The sequence below is a fragment of the Trachurus trachurus genome, assembly GCF_905171665.1.
Source record: "Trachurus trachurus genome assembly, chromosome: 14".
In the NCBI taxonomy this organism is placed as follows: Eukaryota; Metazoa; Chordata; class Actinopteri; order Carangiformes; family Carangidae; genus Trachurus; species Trachurus trachurus.
Window position 1 is genome coordinate 25,325,583 of NC_139903.1, and position 17,983 is coordinate 25,343,565.

General features: G+C 40.6%; 1 protein-coding gene across 1 annotated transcript in view; it reads left to right on the forward strand.

Annotated features, from left to right (window-relative positions):
• Positions 1-6,788, forward strand: part of LOC310996672 (replication protein A 70 kDa DNA-binding subunit-like) — a 37,238-nt gene extending 30,450 nt beyond the window's left edge. The window contains exons 14-18 of the mRNA XM_083986116.1: positions 547-723; positions 982-1,089; positions 1,281-1,367; positions 5,999-6,131; positions 6,451-6,788. Of these exons, the coding sequence (XP_083842242.1) occupies positions 547-723; positions 982-1,089; positions 1,281-1,367; positions 5,999-6,100 (474 nt within the window). The 3' untranslated portion in view covers positions 6,101-6,131; positions 6,451-6,788. The remainder of the gene's footprint in view (positions 1-546; positions 724-981; positions 1,090-1,280; positions 1,368-5,998; positions 6,132-6,450) is intronic.
• The last annotated feature ends 11,195 nt before the right edge of the window (positions 6,789-17,983 follow it).

Sequence of the window (17,983 nt, forward strand, 5' to 3'; positions counted from 1 at the left end):
TTACTTAAGACTCCAAAAAACAAACGGCTATCAGGCGGTAACAAAGACAGCTGCAATCATCTTGGCGTTTGCAACATCTGCCAGCTCCACATGCAGCCACCAACACATTTGTGTGAGCGAGCCTCCTGTCAAACAAGGAAACTGGATGATCACCAAGTGTCACATAAAATATACAAAATGCAACACAAACATTTTCTGCAATTAAATGATAGTGCTTAAGCTTCATTTGTTTTGGAAGATTTTGCCTGTATGTAACTTGGTTTCCAGGTTTTCTATATAAGGTGACGAGGCATTTTCTGTCCGTGCTCCCCAACTCTGTAATTTGAATTTCGATAAGTGCTATAGAAATAAAGTTATTATTAATATCATTATATTTCTCCTCAGTACAATATTGTGTAGTGGGGCAGCACCTGCAGATTAACTCCAGCCTCTTAGACGTTGAAATTGCGGCAGTTTGATGTGATTAGGTGGTTTTTATTGATCATGCAGCTCCGTCCCCCATAATTAGATTTCTTCCTCTCTTTTTTTCTTCTTCTCTGTGTTCAGGCAGAATATTTCAGCTGTGTGGCGACGGTGGTGTACAGTCGGAGGGAGAATTGTCTGTACCAGGCCTGTCCATCCCCAGACTGCAACAAGAAGGTCATAGACCAACAGAACGGACTGTACCGCTGTGAAAAGTGTGACCGAGAGTTCCCCAACTTCAAATACAGACTTATACTTTCTGTAAGTGCCAAGTGTATGCAGTGCACATTGTTAATGCCTGTTTGACACACACACACACACACACACACACACACACACACACACACACACACACACACACACACACACACACACACACACACACACACACACACATACACACACACTGCTGCTGACTGAAGAGAAATCTTGTATCTCCTACATATGCACACACTCTAACTCACATAAATAATCTCTCGCCCCTTCATCATCATCGTCTCATGTCTGTCTGACTCTCAGGCCAACTTGGCAGACTACGGGGACAACCAATGGGTGACGTGCTTCCAGGAGACAGCTGAGGCCCTGTTGGGTCACAGTGCAGAAAGCCTGGGAGAGCTGAGAGAGACAGTGAGACTCATGCACGCACACAAGCACATGCACTCCTACACAAAATTCTGCTGAAGCTACTTTGTTCACATGTGACAAGAAAAGAGCTTTTACAGTTATTTCCAGGAGGTCTAACGTCAACAGACTGACTGTACCTCCTGATAACCACCAACCACTAACCCCAAACCTCTGTGTGTGTGTTTCTTCTGAAGGACGAGAATGCGTTTAACCAAGTCTTCCAAAGAACCAACTTCTCAACATACATCTTTAAAAACAGAGTCAAGCTGGAGACGTACAACGTAAGTAGCTCTAAAGGGCTGTACAGTTGGACTTAATGCAGTTTAGTCTCCCACGATAAAAAGAGCAAGAATATAATGGCGTAATAAAGTGGTGCTCATCATTGTGAGAATCTTTTCGATGATGTGCGCCTTGCAGGAGCACTCAACCCCGATTGACCGGTTCATATCTGCTGCAAACAGCTGCTTTATTGCAGCTCTGAACAACTGCTGGCGGTAAATGGTCCTATTTAGGCGCAGTTTCATAACCAGCTGCAGTTTGGAGCTCTAAGCTCTGTGCCCCTGTTAAAACTGTTTACTTCATATGACACTTAGCATTCTTCAGATATGAAATTGAACCTGGAAATTGCAGCATTTAATATTCATCAACTACACAGGATCCTGTTTTCGTCAGCACCAAAGAGCACTCACAGGTTTTCTGGTTACAAAGTGAGATGTGTGTTTACAGATTTACTGTTTTGATTAGTATCAAGTGCTTGTAGGACGAACTGGTTGCAGGCAAAATACCACTGTGTAAGAGCGAAAATTCAGTGTTAATGTTAAGCATCCTGTGGTGCTGAAGTGCGTTAGATGCAGTGTGGCGTTAATTAGCTCCGTTCCATCCATCAGCTTGTATCAACCAGACTCATCGTTGGTGATTATCTTCACCTGAACTTCGGCCCCTGAGCCGTAAAGCCACAAAACAAGATGCGTAAAATGCTATATAATCACAACACCCTGTCAGTCACACAACATGAATCCAAAATCATTTCAATTAGCAGCACAGTGACGAGGGAGCTGTTATGTAGCCAGTGCACTTTGGATAACAGAAAACAAATACAGCTGCGGATTCATTTCTCTTAATTAGGCACTAATTAGCATTTAGCTATTGTCTGTCTAAGCCTAATTAACTTAATTATTCAGAGACTAATTTGCTGCAGAGGGCACATACCAAGAGTCTGAGGGGGGAAGATTGAGATGTCGGACGAGCTCTGAACGGTCTGTGTCCTGACCGCGGGAAAACCTACGAGGAATGTTACGCAGAGTTCACGAGACACATCTCCACAGTCCAGAGAATAAACGTTGGACATTTTCAACAAAGAATTCACATTTCCTCTAGCTGCAGTCTAATTTTACATGTGGTGATAAACATTGAAGGGGAGAGGAGCATCCACATTGAAGCTAAATTGACTGTCACCACTACTGACCAGCTAATGAGGAACAGACTGAAGCCCCACTGACAGATGCTGGAGGCTGCATTCTTTAAATACAGAGCAAACGACACACAGATGATTCTTCTTTTATTCTGGTCTTAGCAGCGGCGGAGCTCAACAAACAGTTTGTCGGCAGGGGTTGCATTAGAGGAAGAAGTCATGGTGTCAGAGAAAACAAATATTTGGGAGCGTGTTCTCTGTAAATCGTCCTCCGAGGACCACGGGCGTCCACAGACAGTGTGAGACAGGCAGTCTGATCATCATCATCAGTCCAGAGGCTCCACCTGGCAGAAACGTGAAAATGGAAACGGTAAACATGTCGACAGTGTTACCTCCTGATTACATACGCACATGTCTACTGAGAGTTCAGCTGGTTCAAGCAGACAGGTTGTAGGAGTTTGAGTGATTCCTGAGGACAATCAAAGAGAAAAACAATTCAGGAGATGAAAATATTTGTAATCTTTTCTTTTTCAACAAAGCTTCGCTGCCTTTGTGTCACATTTGCAAATTGACTCTTATTATCTGGAGATGTTTAAAAAAAAAAATCAGGACCATATTTGTGGCTGATGTTAGGCTGAATGGAAAAAATCTGTTTATGATTTTGTTAGAAGACAAACATTGCCGCAGTGGTCAAAACAAAGACTATGTTGTTACTGTTTTGTTGTATTAATAATATCTGAAACATACAGTACATGCCGGTCGGTACTTGAACTGTCGGTCTCAGAAGGGAGTATATAACTCAGACTGTTTAAAAAGTCTGAATGTAAATAAATACTAAGAATTTAAACTGATGACATCAGGCAAGCGTTGGCTTTGCATTAAACACTTCTAATGGAGTATAATAAAGGGCATTTAGGGATGTATATTACACTGGCACACTTCTACAGCTAAAAGGTCAACAATGCAGTCGTATGCAAATGTTGGGGCACCCACGGGCAAATTACATATTTTGTTGATTTTGATTAGATTTGATTTCAAAGAGGTAAATGCATCCCCTGCAGCAAAAAGACATAAAAAGTCAAACACATGTGGCATGTACAACAGTGTGGGCAGCCTCCTGCTTCTGAAACACTCAGAGCTTCATTAACTCATCAGGTGTTATGAGGAAGGTCTAGAGTTGTCGGCAGATGACGTTTCCATAGCTGATTAATTGTCTAACTCTTAGTGGTGACACACGGCTACCACAGGCCCCTCTAAGCAGCCGACTGAGGGTCTGAAAATGAGGCTAATTGATGGCGACAAAGCAGAGGAGGCTATAAAAAGTTATCAAAGCACCAGCAGCTTGAAAACTCCACTGTCTAAAATGTCAAGGAGAAACAGCCGTCAAGGGGAAGGGTGAACCTATGAGACAAGATCTGGATCATCACTTCAGATATCAACAACTCATCAAATATGTACCCAAACTTCTTCATACAAATATCAGTTGCTTAATTCCCTATAAAAGTTTAGTCAATAATAGCTGACTAGACTTTTATTGTGGAAAAAAAACCATCAATCACACATGAAGGAAATCACACCTTTTATGAACAGGCACTGCAGAGATGTCAAACACTTTCTAAGGATGTCAGGTTTCTTGTGCTTTTTAATTAATTTGTGTTCAGAATTAAAACTCTTAACAGGAACGATTTAGTAGAAAGGAAGTAGAGATGATTAGCTGTGAACAGACACATCTTCATTTTCAGTTGTTAGTCAAAGTTTACTGTTTTTATTTCAAAGTTTCTGGATCAGAAAGCTGAGCAGGGAACAGAGAGAGTCTGTGATTCACTGCATCTCTCCACCTCAGCCCGTTCTCTCTCAGAGATTACACAAGTGTGACACAAGACAAAAGCATCTGGCGTCTACCAAAGAGTTGTCATAAAAATAGAACAATGTAATGAAATGTCAGAGCTGTACAAGACTAATCAAGTTACATCATTTGTACATTTTTCATAATGGACACAGAGCAAATGAAAACTGCTCTGTGGATCATGTTACTGTATAAACCTTTGTGGATAAACTCAGATGGACAGAAGACTGATTCAGTCACCAGTGTGACAAGAAAGACAAAGTGTGTTGTTATTAATTCTGTTGAGTGTCATTTATAGCTTCATCGTCCAAATTTCTCTGCAGGAATCTTTTATTTTCTCAAATTTGATTGTGCATCTTTTTTTTTTATTGTGTCATCAGTGTGTGCACATGTTCAGTCAATGTGCCAACACCCAGAGGTTGTGTTGTTAAATTAATCCGTGAGGAACCTCACCTCAGCCAAGTGAGACAGCAGGAGTGAACGTTTGGCCCCGGAGTGATTGTTTTCTCCTGATGTGATGTGGTGTGGATTATTAGTCCATCACATTATAGAGTTAACACTCTCCTTTTGAAAATAATTTGTTTTTAACAACTTGCGACCTTTTGTTAAGTGCAGCCATGAAAACCACACACATAGTCCAGTTTTTCTGCCATCCTCAGGTTGATGCAAATTGAAAATACAAGCAGAGGCGTTAAATCACATATGAGATAATGGGAAAGCAAATGCTCTTTTTACTGGCTAAATTGCTAATTGGTTAATGAATTGTCTGCCACTTTGAGTAAGTGTGGTTGTAATGAAAATTAGTTTTTGGCTGTAACATGTCCAAGGAGCTGTTTGTTTGCTATTGCAACATGAATTCAGCCCCTGTTGTATCAACAAGACAAGAGGTTTTAACACGTCGTCTGAGCAGTGATGCTTCTTTAGGGCAGACCGGATGCTACAGGGAGTCGGTGCTGGAAAGTAGCAAGACAGACTGGATGGGTCAGGGTTAGCTTGTCAGTAATCCAGCCAGGATGGATAGATCTGTTGAATGACGACTTACTACCAGGGGGACATCTTCCTCCATTTGTCAACATTTATTTGATGATAAGTGTCAATGTTGTTTCTTTATTTTAAATTTCTATGGCTCTCCACCAGTGACAGCCATGACTAGACACATTGTGTTGTGGGTCTATGCGTTCATACATCCCATATTAAACATGACGTGATAAAAACAGAAAACATTCAAAGGTCACGGTCATGTGCCATAGAATGGCACCCTGGGACTCCATGACCTTGAAATCTACAAGATAGCACAGCTGTCAGCTTCTTCTAGGAAGTGTGTCTGTATGTGTGTGTTTATACTTCTCACTTTGGGTATTGTTACCAATATAATATTTCTATAGTTGTTACGTTTGTAATTGTAAAGCCTGTGTTGTGTCATCTTTGTGCTCTGGCTTTCTTATCCATTGTACAATTGAAAAACAAAACAAGACATTGCTTCTTTGTGGAGTTTGACTTAAGAGTTTGTTAGGTAGAAAAATATTTGAGAGCACTGATCTCAGAGTTTGGTTATGATGGTTGATTCCTTATAGAAGTAATAATTAGCTTTATCCACTTTGATCAGATGTTGCTGCTGCACTCAATCTAAGACTGTGGTGTCCCTTCCTCCTCAGGACGAAAGTCGAGTTAAGGTAACCGTGATGGAGGTGCAGCCTGTCGACCACAGGGAATACAGCAGGAGACTCCTCAGTCAAATCCGGAAACTGGCCAGATGAACACGATCCCAGTCGTCCAAATGGCTGCGTGGTAATTAAACATGTCTTTCACTGGTCTCTGACCAGTTTGACTTTTTCCGCCAGCGAGATAACAGCGTATCTGTCAAAGGCAGCAGGGGGGCGGCTGGTGAATCATCGGAATGAAGTGGCAGCCAAACAAAAGACTGATATTTAGTTGTTCAGTTCAGTTCAGCAGAACAGCTGTGAAAAGGGTGGATGTGACTTTTTCGTTTAATTTAATGACATTTAAAAAGAGGTTTGTCATTGTACGTTAGTGTGTTTTATGCTGACGTACATTTACCGTATGTCTCCTGTATACATCACCATACTTTACCCCTCTTTTCTTTTAGGTGATCTCCGGTGTGTTCTTGATGCTCTGTTCGCTGAGTGAGATGGAGATGAGTCAGAGCCATTGAATTTTCATTGTTTCATTTTAGAAATGCAAGTGTGGAAAAAGTTTGTGTGTGTTATTTGCATGTGTTTGGGTTTTCTTGTTTTATTTCTTAAACTGTATTTATAGTGTTAATGTTCTTAAAGGTCTTAATTTTGTTCTGCTCGAAAACATCCAAGAAGAAAAGAATGATTAAAAGGATGTTGATACAAAAGCAGTGTGTGTCTTTATCACTGGTGCTTAGAGGGTTTTACAGGGCTTTAACAACCTGAAGATGCATTGATTAAAAAAGCAGAGAAAGCCAAGTCACAATCAAATATAATTTACACATTACACAAAAGTAATTAAAATACTTACTTTACTGTTGTTTTTTATCTGTCGACTCCTGTTCTCTTCCACAGCCTCATGTTGCACCTCTCATTGAACACATGTAGACTCAGACACATTTTACTGCTCGTAGCTTAACAGTTGTTCTACATTGAACCACTTTCAAATTAAATGTCTCTATCAATGTTTCAGAGTGCTGCTGTGAGTGCACATTCAGACACTGGAAAGCAAGGACAGTGCTTCAGTGGTGTGCCTCTACTAAGGTGTGGCTCAAGGGCATGACACTGATTTATGTTGGCAGCGAGCCGCCCGCTCCCCTCACACTGAGCACCATCAGTACCATCTCCTGCCTGCTGTCTGCCATGCTGTGTGCAGAGGTTTGGGAGATTAAACACGCACACACTGATCTTTTCATCCCAGTGTCACCTTTCCCTCAGGTTTTTCCATTATCTCTCTGTTTGGGATGTGTCAAGGCTAGTGTCTATATGTTTCTTTTTTTTAATTTAATGATGATATGATTTAAAGTAGTGATCAAACATTTATTAATGAAGATGCCGTTTTAAACCCAAAGTGAGAGACATAAAAGGACTTAAATCCTTGAGTAAATGTTACTTTTCTTTGACTGATTCACACAAATGGTCCCATACTATTAAAACAGCTGATATTTTCAGCTCCACCTGGTTTCCAGGATCTCTTTCCTGTGTTCTCTTGTAGGGTCAAAGATCAAACAGGACATTTATTATGTGGTACAAGGAGATGAGTGAGTGTAACTGTGTTCGGTTCAGTAAATCTACAAAGGCAGTACAGTGAGATCCGAAAGTCATTTCCAACTTAAATCCTCACTGGTGATTGAGACTTAAGATGGAGACACGTCAATCTGCAGCCCCGGCCAGCCCCAAGGCATTGTGGGACAGAGGAGGACACAGTGAAGAGATTAAGAGAAATACTTTTTTTTTTTTCCCCTGTATTATCCTTCGAGAACTTTATCTGAATGTGATGTGCCGAGCAGTAGTGGACTGAATTGCTGCTAAGGTTGTCATATCTTCTCTCTGTGAATGTGGGACCTTCTGTCTGGTGAATATGCAGTTGGTCTCTATCTCCAGAATGTGTCTGAGGCAACAAGGACAGCAAATGGAAATGAGCTGTGGTTATCGCAGAGGTCGTAGTCCCGATCACAGTCTATCTTTCCACGCTCTTATCTTTAGACGCACTGTAGTTCAGTCAAGCGCTCCTCCTCTGTGTGTGTATGTAGTCCAGGCAAAATAGCGTTTTACGACAGACTAATTGTCACAGAATGTTTTTCACCATACATCATTTCTATGAGGTGTCTAGAACAACATACTAAAAGTCCTAAGAAATCCTAGTTGGGGAAATATGTTTAATTCGCATCATTATTTACTGTATAAAGTCTATGGTGCCGACAACAATACACCCCAATGGGGCTATTTTTTTCCTTTACTCCTATCACAATGAAACTTTACACAATGAAAGTATCCATGAAATGTAACATTTTTTGTATTACAAGTTTCTTTGAAAATGAATTTGAATATGCAAATGAGCCTTACACTAATCAAATATGCCCAAAATACACCCGAATAGGCTTCTTTTTTTCCTTTACTCCGACCACAATGAAACTTTACACAAAAGTATACATGAAAAGTAACATTTCTGTATTTCAAGTTTCTTGGAAAATTAATTTTAAATATGTAAATGAGCTCAACACTAATTGACTTATGGTCAAGAAGTCATAAAGCCACAAGCAGCAACAGGGGCCAAATAACTAACACATTCATGTCCATTCAATAAGTTAACCTATGCCTATGCACTGAGTGCTGTCACTTGCCAAACTTGACTTATGCATACACACATGTCACTTGCCACACTTAAAAGACCTATATTGACCTTAAGAATTAATTGCACAGTCTTGTCTCCAGTTGCTTTCTAAATTCTTTTTTATTATTATTAGCGAACAAGCCTTACCTAATGACTTTCCTCCCAGTTTGCAGAGAACATCAGAAGAAAGTCAGAATTCATCAAAGTCGTTTCAACAACTGTGTGTAAATATGCTGTTATGTTCAACAACATATGAGCGGAACTAAGAACTAAGTTATTTGGCCCCTGTTTTTGCTGCTTGCGGCTTTATGACTTCTTGACCATAAGTCAATTAGTGTTGAGCTCATTTACATATTAAAAATACATTTTCCAAGAAACTTGAAATCCAGAAATGTTACTTTTCATGTATACTTTCATTGTGTAAAGTTTCATTGTGGTAGGAGTAAAGGAAAAAAAGAAGCCTATTCGGGTGTATTTTGGGCATATTTGATTAGTGTAAGGCTCATTTGCATATTCAAATTCATTTTCAAAGAAACTAGTAATACAAAAAATGTTACATTTCATGGATACTTTCATCATGTAAAGTTTCATTGTGATAGAAGTAAAGGAAAAAAATAGCCCAATTGGGGTGTATTGTTGTTGGCACCATAGACTTTATACAGTAAATAATGATGCAAATTAAACATATTTCCCCAACTAGGATTTCTTAGGACTTTTAGTATGTTGTTCTAGACACCTCATAGAAATGATGTATGGTGAAAAACCTTCTGTGACAATTAGTTCTATTTTTGGGTCCAAAATGAGCTAAATTGCCTGGACTAATGTGTGAAGAACTGAACTTGCCAGCAGACCAACATTCAGACATGCAGTGCCTTTCGTGTTACACAGAGACCTGCAATCATCAGTTTATTGTTCTATTGGGAACATGTTGCATTCAAGTGACATTTGTTTTTACAGTGTAAAAACTCCCTGGCCCTCCACACCACACAGGTGTTTTCACTCTGGCTGATTGACACACCCACACAGCTTCCTTAAAAGGATCTAATCAGAGCTGAATTAAGCACATTGTGAGCTTTGTGGGGAGGTAGAGTCCGTGGAACATGTATTAATTTGGTGTCCAGCATATGAAGAAGAGAGGAAGAAAATGGAAGAGTCTGTGAGACAAGAAAAGATACACTTCTCCTTAGAGAGTATCCTCAGTGAGGCATCAAATGTATATGGAAAGGTCTTGTCATTTTTAAAAGAGACAGGTTTGGAACATAGGATTTGAGTGCCCTTTCCTTTTTTTTTTTTTTCTTTATTAATATGTTTTGTTTCCTGACACTCTCCTGCTCACACTCCAGCTCAGAGGGTGGCGGTAATGCGCCGGTAAGCTGGTTGCCAACCGCCGTTAAACAAAAAAGAAGAAGAAGAAGAAGAAGAAGAAGAAGAAGAAGAAGAAGAAGAAGATGAATTAAGCACACCTGTGCAAGTGGCCCACAGAAAGACACCACGTTTACCTCTAGTCTTCTCTCTCTCTTCTGTAACTCCTTGCAGTTGCTCATAACAGTGGCAGTAGCATTTGGACAGCAAAAACAGAATTTGGCATTGAAAAGAAAACCTGAGCTGAATAAGGAAACAATGGCATTGAAAAAGTTATGTTGGGAAAAGTTGTGGTTGGCGCTGACACAAGTATCGGCTCTGAAAAAGGCTTCAAGAGGAGAGAAAGGAGCGCTTGATTTACTTCCACCCAGGCATCTGACAGGACTGCACACCGATGACTACAGGTTCACCTGCAACTCCCAGGCCACAGGTAAGTCTGTTCCTGCTGCTGTGTTTCTTTTTCCTTGGTTGGAACATACTGTACACTATGGACGTAGCCTCCATGATGTTGCCCATAGACTTCCTCTACCAGGTGGCAGTCCTATCATGGCTAACACTCCGTTTCATGCTAGTTTGTAGCAAACACAGGCTAACCTGCCTGTTACTCAAAGCCTCATTCAGTTATGCAGCCTTCATATTAATTAGACATTCACCCATGTGCAGTCGTCATGAAGTAGAAATAAACAAACAAACAAATATTACCAAACTGTAAACATGTTTATTTCTACTGTAAAGTTTGACATTGTAACATGGGAGTCCATGGGGACTGACTCGCTTTTGAAGCCTCAAGTGCAGCTTTGGTACAATTGTGTTAGCTTAAAATTTTAAGCCTTGGAAAAAAAAATACAAAAAATGTCTGAGGCACTTCTGATGTTTGATACACTTTGACTTGACAGGTAAAACATCAAAGTCTGCACTTGTAGACAAAGACATATTTAGTCACTGGGACATGTAGCAGAATAGGAAAAAGAAAACCATGAGGATGGGAAAATGGATAATTAGATGCAAAACAGCAAGTGACTGGTACCGAGCCAAGACCGATGGAGGGAAAGCCACAAGTGAAATGATCTTGACCTGCTCTTAGTGCTTGCTAACAATGTAAACATGGTATTTGAAAAAAACAACACACTCAGAACACACAGACACAGAATGACAGCTGACATTGTCACAGGACAGACACTAAAGACACCACATCCCATTTGACTTCATATCAGTGTAAGGTCTAATTTAGCCATGTGCTCATTGTGTGTGAGAAAAATCCAGTGCTTTACTGTGGTAATTACACGGAACAAAAATATAAACATAAAATGTTTTCTACACAAAAGGTCTATTTCTCTCAATTGATCACAAATTTAACCAAACCCGTGTTAGTGAGCACTTCTCCTTTGCCGAAACAATCCATCCACCTCACAGGTGTGGCATATTAAGATGCTGATTAGACAGCGTGATTATTGATACACACACTGACGACAATTCCCTGTGAATTGAATGTTCATTTCTCTAACATAAGCCGTCTCCAAAGGCCTTTCAGAGAATTTGGCAGTACATCCAACCGGCCTCACAACCGCAGACCACGTGTAACCACACCAGCCCAAGACCTGCACATCCAGCATGTTCACCTCTGAGACCAGCCGCCCAGACAGATGCTACAACAATCGGTTTGCACAACCAAAGAATTTCAGAAAGGAGTCTGGCACTTTGGATCGAGTGGCCCATGGTGGCGGTGGGGTGGGGTTGGTATGGGCAGGCGTATGTTATGGACAACGAACACAGGTGTATTTTATTGATGGCATTTTGAATGAGATACCGTGACTGACGAGATCCTGAGGCCTATTTCTGCCATTCATCCACAACCCTCACCTCATGTTGCAGCATGATAATGCACAGCCCCATGTTACAAGGATTAGTAGGCTACACAATTCCTGGAAGCTGAAAACATCCCAGTTTTGCATGGCCAGCATACTCACCGGACATGTCACCCATTGAACATCCCAAACAACGTGTTTCAGTTCCTGCCAATATCCAGCAACTTCGCACAGCCATTGAAGAGTGGATCACCACTCCACAGGCCACAATCATGATGAACTCGAGTCGCGAATGTGTTGCACTGCGTGAGGCAAATGGTGGTCACCAGATACTGACTGGTTTTCTGACCCCCCTGGACCCCCTAAATACAGTAAAACTGCACATTTTAGAGTGGCCTTTTATTGTGACTAGCCTAGGAACAACTGTGCAATATCATGCTGTCTAATCAGCATCTTGATATCCCACACTTGTGAGGTGGATGGATTTCAGCAAAGGAGAAGTGCTCACTAACACAAGTTTAGCCAGATTTGTGAACAATATCTGAGAGAAATAGACCTTTTGTGTACTTGGAAAAAGTTCTAGATATTTGAGTTCAGCTCATGAAAAATGAGAGCAAAAACAAAAGTGTTGCTTTATATTTTTATTCAGTGTAATTTATTTTACATTGCTGAAAGAGTAAGCCTGCTCAGTCAGCTTGTGGGTAATGAAAGTTTAAAATGTAAAGATTCCCCTCACATGTTTTTATAATCTATTTTGCCTTGACTACCTTGCACATGAATCTAAAGCAATCATTATTACAGAGATGACTGTGGATCCCTTCCCACCCCCATGCCACTGTTACTCTGAGAGAAGCCTGATGAAACCACAGGAGGGTCACTTCTGGATACTTGTCTATAATGTTGGCATCTACAGCAGCTGTGTAAGTAAAATGTAATTTGAATGAACATGTGAACGTTGTTCCCCTGTTTGAGCCACTGAAGATACATTTAGTAATTTTTCACTTGACTATTTGCTAAATTAATGAGCACAACACTGACACACTTTATAACTTATTTACATGCTGAGCAGTTACAGACCACCTCATATGGATTTGTGTTTCTGTCAATCTGGCAAATTGAAGTCCAGTATTTACTATTGAAGCTCATTTTTTGGTCTCCACCAACTGCCATCCTTTGTGTGTGTTGTATCTCTGTTCTTTGTTTTGTTGGCCTGTCCAGACATGGGTCCTTTCTGTGAAAACCACTGACTGATGAGTGTTGTTGTTGTTGTTGTTGTTGTTTTTTTTAGCTTAAGGGCCCCAGACAAAGACATAAATAAAAGTAGACCATACATGGATGGGCTTAAATGGGCCTGGTGACCTGGCAAGACATAAATCAATTACAAAATACATAACATTTTGTATAATCAACTCCGTCAGTATCACTCACGTGGCTTATTCCAGCAAATCAGTCTGAGGTTGAATTTCTTTCTCAGTCTGTCCGCTTTTCTGATCCTCCATATGTGAATAATTGGATGTGTACTTGTTGTTACATGTCTGTTGTTTCATTGGAGACTGGATGAAGTAGGTGTGATAATAGCTGGTCGCTCTGTTACTGATGTTATGATGAAGTATATTTTTGGGGCATTTTTGCCTTTATTTGATAGGATAGTTGAGAGAGACAGGAAATGGGGAGGCAGAGAAAGGGGGAAGGACATGCAGTAAAGGGCCGCCCGATGCGGGATTCGAATCGGGGCTGACTGCAGCGAGGACTGTAGCCTCTACATACAGTATGCTCTACTCTGCGCCACACGATGCCCCCTGATGTTATGGTTTTTTACAGCAAACGTTGTAACTGTAGCTAACTGCTAGATTACTGTGGAGCCTATCACAGCCATATTAGCCTGGGCTAGTGGTCGTATAGCTGAGTTATGTTTTTGCTGCCAGTGTAGTTTTGCACAGCTGTGCCTCTTGTTGTGAGCACAGGAACACCTCACTGACAACATTAAGAGACGGGTGAAGGTTTGTTTTGATCTGAGATGGTCTGGTGAGCCAAGCAGCATCTAGTGGCAGAAACACGCTGTCATAAAAATATTGATTGTAGCCATTTGAAATGAAACATTTACACTCTGAGCAGCATTTACAAAGCACAGCCATCACACAAGATCAGTTTTGGTAAAGTTCAAGTCAATAATCAAGACATTTGAATCCCTACAAGTCTCAAAGCTTGTTCGGGCCGGGGTTTATTACAGAACTCATGGGCTGTCTGAAAGTCCGCCTGAAACAAAAGAAAAACTTTTTCATCATCTCTCATATCTGTAAAGACTATGTGAATAAGTGCTGAGGGTCAGACTCCATAACACCCCATCAACTATCTGCATGTTGTGCTTTGATGTGCAAAACTCAAAGATTCTTGCTTGAATCCACAACATGCATCGACTGGCAGGAAGAAGAAAGTGTTTTCCCTCCACAGTCATTTAGCCAACTCCATCTCTGCTCTTAGTCAACATTAAATTGCTGTTTTTTTTCAAATGCCTGTTCCCACTCAAGAATTTCAGTTATCAAGGTCACATCACTCTCACAAGGTTAGGCTCCATTTACTGTGGTGTGTGTGTTAGTGCGTTAATGTATGTATATTCAGAGTTATCTCAGTTGGGTCCTGCAGAGGCAGCAGCACAGGTATATTGTGCAGCTTTCTGCTCTTTCATGATGCACGTTCTCAGCAGGGAGCTGTAGGTGCAGATTTCTTCCTCTGACTCTCTTAACTTTAGGAGGTCATTCTTTCTTTACTCCTTGCCTCCTACCTCTCTTTACATAAATTACCCAGTCCCCCTTCAACACTCCACTTGCTCCGTTATTCCCTTCATCTGTCTTTCCTGCTGTCTTCATGTCCACCTACTGTATCAGTTTCTTCAGCATCCTTATCATTTCTCTTAGCTCCTCATCGATTTCTTTTTCCACCCCATGCTGCCTCTCATCGTCTTCTGTCTTTGTTTCTCTCCAACCCACCACCAGTTAAATAAACCTTCCCTTTTGCCGACTCTCTCTCCATCATAAACAGATTTGGCCTGAGGGCATTCATGTATGTTTTCTTCTCCCTGCTCCACTTGGAGAGCCAGAGGCCATGCCGAAACCAAGGCCGGCATGCACAGCACACGCTGACTGCCTGCACTTATACATGTTAACTCTTCAGAGATAGAAAGATTTAGAATTGCCAGTGCAGCGAGTTTATAAAGCTGAAGAACATGTATACGTGATGGATCGTTACTTAAATGATGAGTTTATTGGCTGCAGGAACGACATTATGCAATGTTCTACAGTCATTAGTGGTACCATACCGCCTTTCCTGGAAACTACAGTATACCTGGTAGATTCAATTGACATTGGCGTGGTTATATGGGATGCATACCTGATAAGTGATTGATTAAATTATAGAGCGCTCTCAGGAAGGCTATGAGTGGCAACAAGGAGATGGAGCACTGCATTAGATGTAGTGGTGGCAATCTACAGTATTGCTATTAGATGTGTCAAACATTATGTGTTCATAAGATGTTGTACCACACATGTACTACAAAGGATACTCACTAGCGATGATTGTACCAAAAACAGCAGCAGCAAGATTCAAACGGTGATAAACAACACAGAAGCAGAAAAAAAAACAGGATGTGAAGCTAGAGTGGATGGTACAGGAGGCTGATATGAAGTCATGCTTAAAAGATAGAGAAATTATTACATGAATGATGCACACAATCTGAGAGCAAATTAAAGCATCTGCACAGCATGTGAATTCAGTATGGCTACTACTAAACTGAGCCCTTGGTGTTGTGAGAGGAAGAAAATGTCATAGAATTTAAGTCATAAAGATGATAGAAAAGCACTTTGTTTACCCCGTTTCATCATCAGACTGTAGTGCATTTATATCAGTTTACCTTTGTTTGAGCAGTTGATGAAAGAATAGTCCAGTGGCCCTGAGAGCTCAGTGCACTTCAACCTAAAACGCACACAAACACACTGCAGGTTCAGAAAACAATTTAATCAATTTCACAACAGATTAGCTACAAAAAGGACAGCGACACACAAATTGCTGAGCAAGCAGTACATATCTGCATATAGGCCTACATCTGAATCATGTGATACTCACGTTACACACTAACTAGTAATGTAGACATGTTGAACAAAAGGGCACCACATAGTCTGTCACCCCGGAAACACTGTCAAATCGCTGGAGTTGTTAAGAGCATTTGTGTTATTTTATGTTGCAGTGTGTTGAGCTGTGAAGCCGCTGTGCAAAAGTGCATTAAAATAAGTACAGAAGAAACATTACAGACGAGTCATGAAATACAAACGTGCAGGAGACTGGAGTCTGCTGTAGAGGAGCATAGATTCATGTTCTGAGGAGAACGTTCACTCCGTTAGAAAATAGTCTCTCACTGAAGATGAAGAACACAAGGATAAAGAATTATATTACTTCATACTTTTGAGCTAAAAGCAGAATTTGATGATTCCAATCCTGAAGTATTAAAATCATGCTTTCAAACAAAAAAGCTCCACTCTTTATTTGAGTCCTGCAGCCAGACTCCCCGTCACCTCATACAGTATTGTATCGTATACCAGTGGCTCCTAACCCTTCCAGTTAGTAACAGTATGTAACATGTGAAATGTATATGAAACTGTAAATGTGTTTTGACATGATCTTTAAAACAAGTTAGGTTTAAAATCCCATTGCACACATTGTCGACTTGTTTGGTATCTATTTTGGTGTGATTGCAGGGGCAGCTGCTTAGTAACGGGGAGAGTCAGGAGAATGGACAAGTGATTTTTCTCCATCAAACAAGAGAAAATTTGAGTTTTCCCTGCCTCCAGCTTAGTCCTGACTGTTAAGTTGTCATTCTGGATTCAGATGTGGGCTTTTTTCGACAATATGTTTTATATAGCATCAACATTACAGCATGTCCAAAGAATGGAGACAAGTAAAAGACATAAAACAGTGCTCATTTTTTGTTTTGTTTGTTGAAAAAACCCCATCCCTCCCCAACATGTCACTCCCTAACCCTCCAGTTTCTGGGTAGCAAACATAACCCAAAACACTTGACACTAAACACAAAGTGCCATACTGGGCTACCAACACTTTTCACATGGACCATGAGTTGGAAAACGTCTGGAACCACTGGTAAAGACAGTATATCTGAGGTCTCAGGCTCCACACATACAAGCTGCACAACAGATTAATGTAAAACAGCCGTCTAATGTCAGTGTCTGCAGTGCACATACATCATCCTGCAAAGGGAAGCTCAAACATCTAAGTGACAATAAGTAAAACATATTTTTATAAAGTGCTCGTCAGTTTGACCAGTGTCCTCAGTCCAGACAGCTTCTCAAAGCTTCTCAAGACGGGACATGCCAGTGGATGGCAGAGCTTTATGATGCTGTTCTCCCAGAATAAGAGCAAAAAACAACACTGAGTGTGTTTATGTTCAAGTGACATGGTCCTCTGCTGCAAAACAACCCAATAAAGTTTATTTGTACTTTTCCCAGACACCACTCACAAAGTGCTTCACAATCAAAATGAATGAAATTAAATGAAAGAATTTACAGCAAAAGTAAAAACAGATAAAACACACAAGGGGGGGGGGGGAAGGAGACAGAGGTGAAAATGCCATGTTACCTAAAAGCAACAGAGAACAGAGAGTTTTCAAGTGCCAATCACAGGATCTAAAGTACAGGACACCTTGGTCTCAATTTACATGATCACACTTTACTTCCAGGTGGTGAAAGGATTTTCACCTCTTTTATTCATGCTTAATGTTTTTGTACAGTTGTTTATTCTCTCTTTACACTCTTTTTGATTTTCCTAGTTCTTTTGTCTCCTGCCACTTTTATGTAAACGCACCATTGTTGTTTCTTGTGTCTAGGACCTTTTTCACTTATCTTTAGTTCAGCTGCACTATCGATGAGTTCTCTAGCTTAATCTATTTCTGAGTTAACGTAAAGGTTGAATGAATGAAAATAGTTGAGTACTCAAAAGTACTTTGTAACACTCTGTAACTGAAGTAAAACTGGTCTCAGGTCAGAACTCGCATCTGTGGAAATGCGGACCAATCAACCACGTATTTCATCGTTAATTTGGAGGATTTGATTTGACTGTACATAGTATGATTTCTTCTTCTCTTCATCTTATTAGTACATA